Consider the following 13,606-nt stretch of genomic DNA (forward strand, 5'->3'; position numbering starts at 1 on the left):
ATTTCGAAATTAGTTTAATTCATTATTCTTCAATAAATATCTCTTCATCCCCTTTATATATAAGGTGCCAGCAGTGAAGAATATAACTTAAACCTCCGTTTCCACTCACTGTTATCTACAACTTTCTGTTACTAGACTGTATATATTATATACAGTCAAATACAGAGAGCAGTTGATAACCTCCAGGCTAACCTGGCTTGCGAGCCAGAGGAGGCACCTTTGAAGACAGAGTACATGCTGCAAAAGCTACGAAAGTGCATTATTTGATAAATTAAGGAATAAGTTTGATCCTTTACACGAAAGATATTGATCACTTAAATATGTGGCAGGAGGTTTCCAATTTTTTTGGTAATTAAACGCAACTCTTCCAAAATTACCAAATAATTATTAAACCTTCTTGTTTGTAACAGGTGTAAAATTAATTTTTAGCCATTTTGTGTATGCTTGAGAACATCTAAAGCTCTTAACATTTGATTTTTCTTAGAAAAATCACTTGGAAAACGACTTATTTCCCGATATTAAGAAAAATACTAGCTTTACTGCCTTGGCAATATTTTTAGTAGAAAGGGGATGAAAAAATACATAAAAATGACCTATCGCGTGCTCTTCTTTCTCTTTGATAACAAGTTAAAAAAGTTGAAATATGATTAATAAATACCAGATTTTGAAATGGCCTTGCACCTTTAATTTTGAAGATATCGAATTGCGGTTTCCGGTTTCTTTCATAACTTTTTATACTCTTTAAAAGAGTGTATATAAAAATGGGGGTCAACAGCGAACCCTCACTTTTGGTCGCGCGTCAGCCGCGTATGCGGGCAGCAATCTAAAATCAAGTCACATATTCTGAAACTAGAGGCAACAAATTTTTCCTCTACCATTTTTAGTTCAGATTAACCGTTTTAGCATGAAATGCTTTTGAGCCGTCTTAAAATGAACACCCTGTATATTAAATACAGGTATATTATACAGAATAACTTTCTCTGACCATAGAAAATTTTAATTTAATTATTATATCTGCTATGTAATATAGAAGATTTTTATTTAATTAAGTTTGTAATAAGTAAATCCCACACTTAGGTTAAACTTTACTCTGGCTGACAGCGGAATTTAGCCTTTCAAGGAGAGGGTTAAATTAAATTAATTAAAAATATCCAGCGAAACACAACATCTAATATTTTTATATATTTCATGTTAAAATATAAGCTCAAGTATCTAGAGAATTTTATTTTTATCCATTGTCTTCTGATTTGGATTTCTATATAGTTAAGGTTTAACCTCATATATTTGTAGGCAATGTAATGAAACATAATGAAAAGCTTTTCAGAAAGAAGTATAATTCGCAGGTCACTAGACTCCATTATCTTAATTCTCTCAGCACAATATGTTCCCAAATAAATTGGAATTAGATCTATACATACATCTTCTTGATTAGCTGTGAAAAAGAAACCAAATCGGAAACAATTGATTAATTTTCAGTAAATATTATTTCGTTCTAAACATTTATTTAATTTAGTTTAAAACCGCTACAACATTTCATTTAATTTTTTCAAAATCGTAATTTTAGTAACTCTTTGAAGCAGAGGTTGTTTCTTATATTGCAAATGACAGCTTAAGGCGTCTGAATTAGGCAAAGAATCGATTCAGTAAGCAAATACCTTTTTTTAGTTCCTTTATTTCAAATTCAAAATTTTGTAACATATTTAAAAGTAACAAATATTTAAAAAAACAAATATAACATATTTAAAATTTACAAAAGTTTGTATGATCGTACAATGTATTTTGAAAAGACTTAATTAGAGTTTTAACACTTCATTGCCAATGCTCGAACTTAGTCAGTTATAGCCAATGCGGAGTCATATTGACTCCATAATTTATTTTTATCTTTTTTTTTATATTGATTTCAATTTTAATAATAAAATTTGCATTAAAGGATGAGAAAGAATAGGAATTAAGAACGAAAAAACAAATTTTGCCCACAAATCGGCTTTAACATTTCACGCAGAAGGAATTAACTTCAACTTAGGATCGCAGTAATTTCAGTATTTTCTAGAATCCTAATTGACTGCCTTCTAAGATCAGGGGCTATTTCATTTTTTTAATTTCATTCACTAATTTTTTTCAATTACTGTGCACTGTTGACACGGATCGGAAATTACCCAATTCGTTGAAAGTTTTTGCTGCAATTCGGACAGAAAGTCAATTCTAGAAAGAGGCTTTATTTTTGAGCCTTGATACTTTAAATTATGTAAATTTATCAAATAAGCATTTAGGCAATAATCTGGAGCCAAGATAATAACAGAAAATCTACTTATATTACCAATAGGAGTCGAAATGACTCCGATATATTTACGTGTAATGCCAATTTGGAGTCAGAGTCAAAATGACTCTTATGATTCAAGTAAACTAATCTGAGAAAAAGAAACTAAGAATTCCACGGTCTTCAGCTCTTGACTATCAAATGGTGAGAGAGTGGGGATAGCGTATCTAAGAACATTTCGGGATAGCTGTGAGATGTGGAGAAACAGAGACCATTGTTATATAAATTAATATTTCTTAATTATTTTTAATTTTTACAGGGAAAATGATCAGATTATTGGTGGATATCTTATGATTGAGGATGTGAACTGGTCTGACTTTGGTACATATGTATGTACAATCAGTAACACTGGGGATCAGAAAATTATCATGAAAACGCAATTACGAGGTTAGTAAATTACTTGAATTTCTCTCTTTATCTAGATGAAAATGTAAGTAGTTTGAAAAAAGATTGCTACTCTGCGGAAGAAAATCTGAGTGAAGTAATAATATACACAAAAATAAAATTAAAAACATTTATAGAGCAGAGGACTACTCAATGGCGACACTCACTGATGATGTGTATCCTCTTTATACCATTCTAAAAGCGTTTTTAAAATAAAAAGCAATTATCTCTCTAAGTTAAGCGTCTATGTGTACCAAATAGTAATCTTTGACTGGAGTGGATACGCGAACTTACACCACAAACATGCGGAGGGGGAAGATGATGCAAACACAACTTGAAATCGCGATATGTGCCCGAGGGGGGGCACCTCAATCGATTATAGTATGTAATACAAAGAAAATATATAGCAATAAAAACTGTAGAAAAGAAACCCTTACCTACGAAGTACCGGAAGAGAGTGCACACATTATCCGCCAGGCGGTGAAAGATCTCTAAATAAGCGGCAGAAAGGAATAGGAACTATTAAGGAGCTTAGGTATACAATTGTGTGGAGATGTGTGTGTAGTTGAGCTCCTAGATGCGTAAGAAATATTTGGGCTTAGGACCAAAGAAGCATATCAGAATTGGATATCGGGTTAAGCGGAAGAGTGAAGGGTAATAGTGCCACCAAGTGCACTAGATGCGGATGAAGCGAAGTGCTAGGTGTCAGCGGAAGTGAATCGTAGTAGGCTGAGATGCGGTAAGAAGTACACCAACAGGCAGACTTGAGTGACGGAAGTAGACAACGATGAAGCGTTGCGGAAGTACAGGAAACGGTACTTGAAGCGTACAGCTGGCCAGGCGTAGACTCACGAACTGGTAGCTGCGTTGACTCTCAGTTGCGTTATAGGCCAGGGTACACTATAAGGTTTCCTTGGCAGAGCAAGAAGTAGTCGCGTGATGAAGCGGTGCGCTATGATGCGAGGATGCAGCGTTCGCAAACTTGATGTTAAGTATAGCAGAGCCGGACGTCGACTACTATGAAGCGATATATACAGCGGACACGTATTAGATTTGGAGCAGAGCAGGACCGGACGTCGACTGCTATAAACGGATACAAACAACTCCGTTTAGAGAGAGTAGAGGAGGCGAAGGGTTTGATAGCGTGGGAACCTTTAAGAAATAAACAAAACTTAGAGTAGAAAAATGATATATTTAGCGACGACAAGAAAGAGGATTAACGCGAAATAAAGCTTAGTGCTAGAAAGGGAAAAATGAGAAAGAGACAGAAACAGAAAAAGGTGAGAGGGAAAACCGTCAAACGGTACCGCCAAGAAAAGGCGGCACACGCCTTAATACATGTATTCTAATAAGGATCTTCTGATTTCGAAATATTGGAAGTTGAAAATCCAAGCTCAGGGTGTACCCTAAACCCTTTCATCATTTTTAAAGCAACCTTTGTCTCAATGATTTACTTTCATTAATTATACCTTTATTAAATGTTTTTTTATTTTTTTCAGCATGGAATGAATGGTCGAGGCCACTCTGTCTTGGAAGAAAAATTACTTTAATTTTGAGCGGATTCATTGTAACGTTTGTGATCATCATTGTCTACATTGTAGTCAGATATTACATGAAATCGAAATCAACATTATCGCCTTTTTGGCATAAAATTGTTGGATGTGCGTATATATTCATATTTTATTAATTTTATTATTTTTATTTCAACATCTGAGGTCATTAAAAAGCCGCCCGTAGCTTTTTCTAGTGCACCGCCGGCCTCTTTCGTTACAGACAACTTTGACTATCACAGAACAGTAAGCTGTTGGAAGCTTCTAGAAAGAGAAAATCTAAGAGCTAGCAGTTGGATTCTAATATCCGCGTAGGAATCCAGAATACGCAAACAGAGCTAATCCCTCCCTATTATTTTCATTTTAGTACAAGTTTGATGAAACATCATATTTAAATCTTTTGCTTTAAATTAGTCGTTTTAAAAAAATAATTGACTTTACTTGGGATTGCGGAGGTAGAAAAATAAATTCAGAACTTGACTTTCATTTTAAAAAAAATGTAAGTAATATAAGTACTCATACAGTGGTACCTCGGTTCTCGACCACAATTCGTTCCGGCAGTGCGGTCGAGAACCAATTTGGTCGAGAACCGAAACAATTTATCCCATAAGAAATAATGTAAACTATGTAGTTTATTTCGTTTCTAAGCCCCAGAAATATGCCGTTTTACTGGCCAAATTTTTATATTTTATGCAAAAACATGTATCTAAACAAGAAATAAGATCTAAAAGTGTAAATATAAAAACAACTCGACTCATCTCGAGTTGTTGGAGTTCCAAATGTTTGTTCGAAAATCAAGTCGTTCGAAAACTGAGATACCACTGTATATCTTGGCACATATCACAACTTCCACTTCAACAATATTTTATTGTAGGTAAATGTTTTCTTATTGCATGGTCATTTAAATTATTATACTTTTTTTTTTTTTAGTGCGAAGGGTATTTGCTTGTACGAAGAAATCAAAAGCAACTAGTCTTGTATTGATTTTTGGAGATGGCGATCAAGAATTTGTAGATAATAAATTTCTTCCATTATTAAATAAACAATCACATTTGAAAATCTTACCTCAGAAGACTAAGCAAGGTACCATTTAAATAAATAAGATAATCCTTTGGATAATAGTGAATTTTTAGAATTTGCTTTGCTCTGTTTCTCTGGAATAATAATTATATAATTATGAAGAAAAGCTATTTATTTGGGTTATATAATTTTTATATTTTTATATTACATTTTTAATTGAGAATAGCTTTTGCTATACAACTTTTATTGAAGTAGTAATAAAATAAAATTACTCCATTTACAAACTAATTATTGTTTTAATTTTTTTTTTTTTTTAATCTTCTTTACATATCTGATAAATCACACAATGCATCCATCATCTGGCCATTTTTTTAATCAATGCTTCCTAAATCTCTTTTAAAATAATTACTTGTATAGTACCCACCATTTTAAATCCTACAATTAATAACCGCAAACCTTTTTAAGAAAACTTTTTTTAAAACTATATAACTCTAGAAAGGAAGAAACTGGCACATTTTATTAAACATTCTGTTTCCAATAATTAATTGTTCACATCTTTTTTTTTTCAGGTGAAATTACTGAAGATCTACGCCAATTATGTCTTAAAACAGAAAAAGTTGTGATATTAATGTCACACCAATTGACTGAAAAATGGACGAGAGAAAATATCAGTCTTGTACTTGACGATATCATTGCGTCCAATTATTCTTCTTCCTACTGTGTAGTTCTTCTTGAGGTAAATTTTTAATATTAATTTCAAATTTCATCAAAAATGTTTTTTATTGCCCCTAAAACTTTACCTTGTATTTTAGCAACTACCAGAAGATTCATTAAACGATTACAGTGCCTATTTGAATCGTCCTCATGATAAATTTATTTTATCAGCATGGGATAAAGAAATGATTTCAAATGGACATCCATTCTGGGAATCAAATTCGGCAAGTCGTGCCGCACAGCCAAAATTGAGAGTTGTATCTTCCTCCGTAGTTATTACATCAGCGGCTCCGTTTAGGTTAGTTATCATGAAATTTAGTTATATTTTATTTAATAACTTTATTGAAATTAAACAACTATAGGTGCGAAAAAGCGATACCAGGGGACTGATATTCGTCCAAGCGGAAACTTAAAACGCCTCTTTAGTGAAGAACTTCATTTTATTTTATAAGAAATTTTATCGGCATGTGATAAAGAAATTATTTCAAATGGACATCCAATATATAAAACGGCTTGGGTTCCAAAGGAATCCCATCTTCTTAGAGGTTCTACTTGAAATAATTCCGTAAAATTAACCATCAAGTTAATTAAATGCACAGAAGATAAGCATCTAAATTGAACAAGAAACAAAATAAATTGAAAATTACCACTTTTTTCTCAGATGGAATATTTTAAAGGGCGATGAAAATCTATTTAAAAAATTATATGTTATTTGACCTAAGTCAGAGATACCCAATCGTCAATCCTATTTTTTAATCTTAACACCTTATGTTTTTTATTTACTTTTTGACTTTTTTTTTCTTATTTTATTTTTTTAACTAGGATTTTTAGAGGATCGTCTTAAAAACTCATTTTTCTTAATTTGCCAACATTAGTGTTTTTGTCATACATGATAAGGAAATGCTTTGAAATCAAAAACCATTATAATGCTGACAACTTGGTGTTTTTGTTGACAGGTACTTATTTATGAGTAGATCACAACCTAATGAGGTTCCAGTGTAGAAGCCGTAGCTTCAGTTATTGACGAACTTAGTTCATCGAAAGGGACATTCAAGGAAGCAACTTTCAGACTTAAAAAAAATACATGTATTATATTTTATATTTCGAAACTGAAGGAAATGACGTCAATCAAACAAAATTTATTTTACTTTTAGAGAGGATTAATATTTATTGTGGGGAAAATGGTGGCTTCTATCATGAGCGAATCTTAAATTGGGAAGGATGTATGTGTATGGATTAGAAATAGGAATGTGTATGGGTTAGAAATAGAATAATCATTGCGTCCAATCATTTTTCTTCCTATTGTGTAGGATTTCTTTTATCAAAATGCGGTTTACATTGTTTACTATCTTTAGTTATTGAACTAATATAATTTTAATTAAGTTATATAAATATAAAAGAAATTTGTTGATTATACATTTATAATTAACCTTAGGTCATAACTTAAGCCCAAAAATATCAGTTGAGCGACTAAGAACCAAAAATTTCTCTTCTAATCTTTAATAATATTACACATATTACAAGTCACTTTGTGCCCAGTTTTTTGAATAGCTGCTATTTTTCAGTTTCTTCTTAAAATATAAATATTATACACTGATATTGAGGAGCCGTTGATATTAAAGGCAAAGAAATAGGTTTTTCAATTCCTTTTTCTACTTAATTTGTCGTTGCTGTTATTTCAAGTAAAAAGAAACTAATTTAATTTTGGTGGGTTCGTAAATCGAGGAATTTTCTTAAGTTTTAATAATAAAGCTATTAGAAAGATCAATTGTGAAAAATAATTGGTTCGACTTTTTATAGAGAAAGCTACTGTTTCAACTGATAGAAGTTTTTAAAATTTCGGGATGATTTTATGAGATCGATATGTTCCTTAAATATATCACTGCGACATGAATTTTTTTTCATTTCCAAATGAAATATAAAGTTGCAATAAATTTTGAAGGGTTCGTCTTTAATAATAGACCAAGATAATGTGTCGAATTTTATCTCATAATACCTTCTTTTTTTTCTTTTCTTTTTTTTTAATTTTCCACCAGTTAAATTAACTTGTGTAGTACATTTAATCGGTGGAATTTGAAGTAATTACGGAAACAAATTATAGACAGAGTGTTACAATAATTACTGTTATGTAGTAACAGTAATGAGAGAAAAAACATACGAAAGTGAAAAACGCTAATGAAGTTCTGTACATAAAAGAATGGCGATAAAGAAAATCGTAAGGTTGTTCATAATTAAAAAAAATAATATTAATAAATAATTTTTTAAAAAAGTGTCAAATGAGATCTTTCCTCGACCAGAAGTTTTTAAGCTGAATACATACATAAGGATAGATGGTTGATTTAAATTGGATTGATCTTGATTGATTTCTTCTTTTTTCTGATGTTTATTTAAAATGAACACCCAGAAAAAAGTATTTTTTGCTTTAGGATGCGTAAAAATCATATCAATAGAATGAAATATTTGAAGTATTTGCTGTTGTTGCCATTTTCTTATCACAAAAATTGTCCTTATTCTGTAATTGTTATAATTTCAGTCTTCTTTCTGGTTAATGAATCAGTCACCAAAAACAATGAACAATAATTTCAGTCATTTATAATCAATTTTTACCATCCTGTATATTTGCTTACCGCTTTTAATATTTTATGCATTTTCCATGAAAAGTTGTATACTCGCTTTGAATGTCCCTTCTTACATAAAAAATATATATAAATATATTCCCTTAAAGTTTCCTCTTAAAAAAAAGGATTATAATTATAATAAAAATACTTATAAGACTTATTTTTATAAAATTAATATAAGAACAAGCGATAATTTCTGATAGGTCCAATTTTTCCAACTACGATAGTAATTTATTTTTATTTTAATATTTACTTGTGATTGTATTTTATACCAATTTAAGAGAAATGTTTAGAAAAATAAAAAAATGAAAAAAAACTTATAACTACCATAAATTAATGTAATGATTCTTTAGTAAAATATATTATTGTCAAGGAAACACAGATGTGTGCGAGTGAGGGGAATTTGCCTAAGCTCAAGTTTTGTTTTCTTTAAAAAATATTGCACACAATATCGCTTTATTTGATTAAAATATTCATTCAATTAAAATTATTTTAATTTAATTATTTTTCGAAATGGGAGAAAACTTTTTTATATATTCTTCTTTTTTACTTGCGTACACATTTATACATTTTTATTTAAAACAAGAAGTTTCCTATTATTGAATTTATCTTATTTAAAAGTTTTTTGTTTCGAGAAATTAAAAAAAAAAAATATTTAATTACCAAAAAGCTATAAGATAAAACATTTATATTTACTATTATTGTGATAAATTAAATAGTATTTTATCTTTATAAAATATAATAAATCAGTATTGTAGAGAGACCTGATAAAAATATTCTTTCAATTTGCTAATTTAAGGATATTTTTGTTGATAACTTAGGTAAACAAGAAAAGGATCTCTTTGTAAAAATGTACTTTTGTAACTGTTAATTCTATACATACTGCCTCTTTAAATAAAGTTGACAGGGTTTATCTTTCATCTTATTAAAAAGTTAGCACACAATGAATAAGTAAAAATAAGTTAATAGTAAGTAGATTCTTATTTAATATGTTCATATATTGCTACACTTTTGTGGTAATTTCATGAAAATGGATTTGTACATCTGACAAATAAATGTATCGTTAATGTGTTTATTCCTTTATTTTATGGCAACTCCTCTTGTAGTATCCCTTGCCAAATCTTTTAACAATCTGATATTACTTAAGTCAGCGACTTAGCATTGCTTTTAATAATATTTTACGTTAAACCATTAAAAAAATAAATACAATAAAATAATTTTTTGTTTAATACAATAAAATCAAATTATAAACCTGACGTTTTTATTGTAAAAGAGGAAAATAACGTGAGTGGATATAGATTTACATAAAAATTAAGTGAACAAAATGTTAATCTATCATGAGGGAAGAGTTGAAATTGAAATGTCATCTTTACAAAGTGTAATCAGTATATTACGAGAATGTTATTACGGGCATTGACCATTAATTCGTTCGTTTATTAATATGTCTTCTCTATCTCAGTGAAATGAAGTATGGCGGTCGTGCCAAATTTTAACAAAAATTCACTTTTCAAGGTCTCCTCAAAATATCTCAAAACTTTATATTTTAATTTAATCCTAATATTGGACATGACTATTACTTGGATGTCAGAATCCCACCCCCGGAAATTGGCAATTTTCAGAATGGATGTTTTTCTATTTCCCCTCAGTTTTCTCAAAATGGCTCCAACTGCTTTTCTTTAAACAGCATAAACCACGAGCATAAATCAATATCCAATTTACAGAAACAACAATAATTATAACATAAATAAACAAATAGTTTTCAATCTATAATTTAGGTTTATAATTAGGCTTCAGCATTTTATTTTACCTTTTAGAGGTAAAATAAAATAATACAAATTTATACAATACAAATAGTTCAAAAAAATAGTTGTCATCTGGCTTTATTTAGAAAATTTTGTATATCTGTGCCAAAGAAATCTAAGTTAAAATGATTGGCTATCCGCATCATACGAAAGATAGGGGAGTAAAAAACGTAATTATGTTTGCAGTACGGTACATTGAATGGAGAAGAATGTCGTGTAGTATGGGATGAGATATTAAAAGAAATTAGAGAACGAAGGTAAGGACAGTCTATTTGAGAATGGAGAAGTTAGCAGTGGATTTTGATGTACAACTTTACTTCAAATCATTTTTCCGGTTCGGTTTCCTTCTAAAAAATAATGTATGGACTTATTACTAATATAATGTTAAAAAAGTTAAATGAAAAATTACTATTACTTGAAAAAATTTGAAGTTTCAAGATAATTCTTCAGACTGAAGAAATTACAAAATGTCTCTTCGCATATGTTAAGAAGGTAACATTAAATAACAAAAATAAACTTTCAGAAAACTTTAAAGTAAATTAAAATTATTTATTTTATTTCTAGTCTTGTTTGCACATTAACCATGTATTGCTTTAGAGGTTTGGAAAAACCTACATATTAAAACTGTCCGGTAGGACAGTTGTATAAGGGTTGACCATCAAAAACTGCACGAAAAAGTGTAACGTTGAAAAACACCCAACTTTGACAATTTTTTTCTGTTTTTCTGTAAAAGATAAAATTCCCAAATTTTCTTTAAAATAAAGGGCAAATCCTCCTTTATGACTGTAATTTTTTTGCAACAACCCAGATCTAATAGGTTTCGAGAAAAAAGTTGCCGAAAATGAGCAAAAACGGCTTTTTCAAAAAATGTTCTTGTTCTTGTTCTTCTTCTTCTTGTTGTTCTTGTTGTTGTTCTTGTTACCTTTTTTGTAAACAACGTAGCGCCTAAACGCGTAAACCGATTTTCATGAATGAGGTGTCATTCGATTCGGAATTTTATGTAGATGTGCCTTTTGGGGGTCTCGGCCCTGTACATCGAATGGGAGAGGAGTTAGCCCCCTTTATGTAAGGCCCCCTCCAAAATTATTATTACTAATTACTCTGTAAATCTTGGCCCGATTTTGATAAAATTTGGTAGGATGATAGGGTTAGGGCTCCCCTACCTAACAATAAAGCGACGATCTGCTCTTACACTTGTTAAGGGGAAGTATAACAATCGTTTCAAATTATCGACACGTGAACCGATTTTCATGAATGAAGTGTCATTCGAATCGAATTTTTGTACAGATTTGTACTTTAAAAGTCTCGACGCTATGCCTCATAAGGAGGGGAGTTCGCCCCACCCAAATAAGGCCCTTTCTAAAACTTACCAATATTTCTACAAAGCTTAGTCCGATTTTGATAAAATTTAGCACGAAGAAGTGATTAAAGCTCCTCTACGTGGCTGTGGAGTGCCATCATGCTCTTACACCTACTAAGAGGAAGTACTGCAATCGTTAAAATTATCAATGAGTGAACCGATTTACATCAATGAATTGTCGTTCGATTCAAAATCTTTGCCTTTTTAGGGAGAAGTACTGTAATCGCAGTTTATTTTTCTTGCTCCTCTTAAAAGGAAGTACTGAAATCGCAGTTTAATTTTGCTATTTACGTACAAATACCTTCCTATTTTATTCAAAACTCTTTCTCAAAAAAATGGTTATTGAGGATGGTTTGGGGACCGCAACTATAACCATTCTTTAAAAAGATCTCTCTAGTGGTAATTACGGTTCCGATTTAACACCTTATCAGGTTATAATGATAGAATAGCTTATTCCAAATTTTAAAAAAATCTGTAAAGCAGGCGTAACTTTGCTAATAGACAAAAAGGAAAATCTATCCAAAAGGTACAAAAATCTCCTTAACAAAAACTTACAGTTTAAAAAGTTAAGTATAAGGGTAGATTAAACGCCAAAAGGTACACAAATCAGCAAGTACCCAACATTTCATTAATACTTCATTGATATTATTTAAGTAATTTTACCGCATTAATTTTCATTAATATTTTTTAAGAATTTATTAGATGTCACATACCCTTATGCTGGCCAGTTCATTCATAATAGTTATAATTATGATAAAATGTATATTATATCTTCGTATAAATAGGTACTTTATTTTAACTCTATTTCAAATTATTCTTCTGATTTCTCTTTAATGTGCCCTTTATTCTGAATTTGTCACATATACATGCATGTTAAATTAGAAAAAGACAAATTTAGAGTCGGCTACTGTTTAAATTTGAATCACGGAGGATTTAAAACAATATTTCAGTCTTGAATTCGTCTTACCGAAATATTTGTGAGCACAATTACACACAGTTAATAACAAGTAGATTATTCAAAATTATTTATTCATTTCTCAATTGTAATTTAATTTAGTTCCCCTAATTTTACTTATAGTAAAATACTGGAATAATTAGCTGTCCTAAAAATATGCATATCTTATTTACTTTATATTACATATACACAACATTGTGGGAAGAACACCTAGATGGAGAATGTAATTGAAGACAACTATATTATTTACGATAAAGCCAGATTGACTACTACATAAAATAACAATTACTTTAATCGAAGAATGAACTTAAACCGACGATTTTTATTTAAAAATAAAAATAAATAAACAAAATCATTGATGTATGTTGGTGTAAGCATTTTTTAAAAAATTTTTTGAATTTTTAAGCCTCATATTTTTTTATTTTTATAACGTTTTCTTTTTCACCTGTAATCAATAGTTTGATTATTATAGATAAATAGATATTACAGTCAATCTAAGTTAAATGGTGTGCTACTTGAACAAATATTTTGTAGATGAAAATGGCCAGCATAAGGGTATGTGACATCTAATAAATTCTTAAAAAATATTAATGAAAATTAATGCGGTAAAATTACTTAAATAATATCAATGAAGTATTAATGAAATGTTGGGTACTTGCTGATTTGTGTACCTTTTGGCGTTTAATCAACCCTTATACTTAACTTTTTAAACTGTAAGTTTTTGTTAAGTTGGTATTGACAGCTACTGTTAGCTTTAAATGCCTCAAATTAAGAATATATTAGTGGATAAAACCAGCTGCACATTTTCCACGTTCATTTTCTTCAAAAAAATACTCGCTCTCCAACCACTTACTTTTTTGTTTTCCATACTTCCATGAGATGAAAA

General features: G+C 30.2%; 1 protein-coding gene across 1 annotated transcript in view; it reads left to right on the forward strand.

Annotated features, from left to right (window-relative positions):
• LOC141453122 (uncharacterized) overlaps positions 1–7,620 on the forward strand; it is a 183,192-nt gene extending 175,572 nt beyond the window's left edge. Inside the window, exons 5-10 of the mRNA XM_074125882.1 lie at positions 2,577–2,704; positions 4,201–4,362; positions 5,182–5,334; positions 5,841–6,007; positions 6,084–6,283; positions 6,942–7,620. Coding sequence (XP_073981983.1) covers positions 2,577–2,704; positions 4,201–4,362; positions 5,182–5,334; positions 5,841–6,007; positions 6,084–6,283; positions 6,942–6,987 — 856 coding nt within the window. The 3' untranslated portion in view covers positions 6,988–7,620. The remainder of the gene's footprint in view (positions 1–2,576; positions 2,705–4,200; positions 4,363–5,181; positions 5,335–5,840; positions 6,008–6,083; positions 6,284–6,941) is intronic.
• The last annotated feature ends 5,986 nt before the right edge of the window (positions 7,621–13,606 follow it).

This window comes from Rhodnius prolixus, unplaced genomic scaffold (assembly GCF_049639745.1).
Source record: "Rhodnius prolixus isolate KJV_2025 unplaced genomic scaffold, Rpr scaffold_3, whole genome shotgun sequence".
NCBI classification, from domain to species: Eukaryota; Metazoa; Arthropoda; class Insecta; order Hemiptera; family Reduviidae; genus Rhodnius; species Rhodnius prolixus.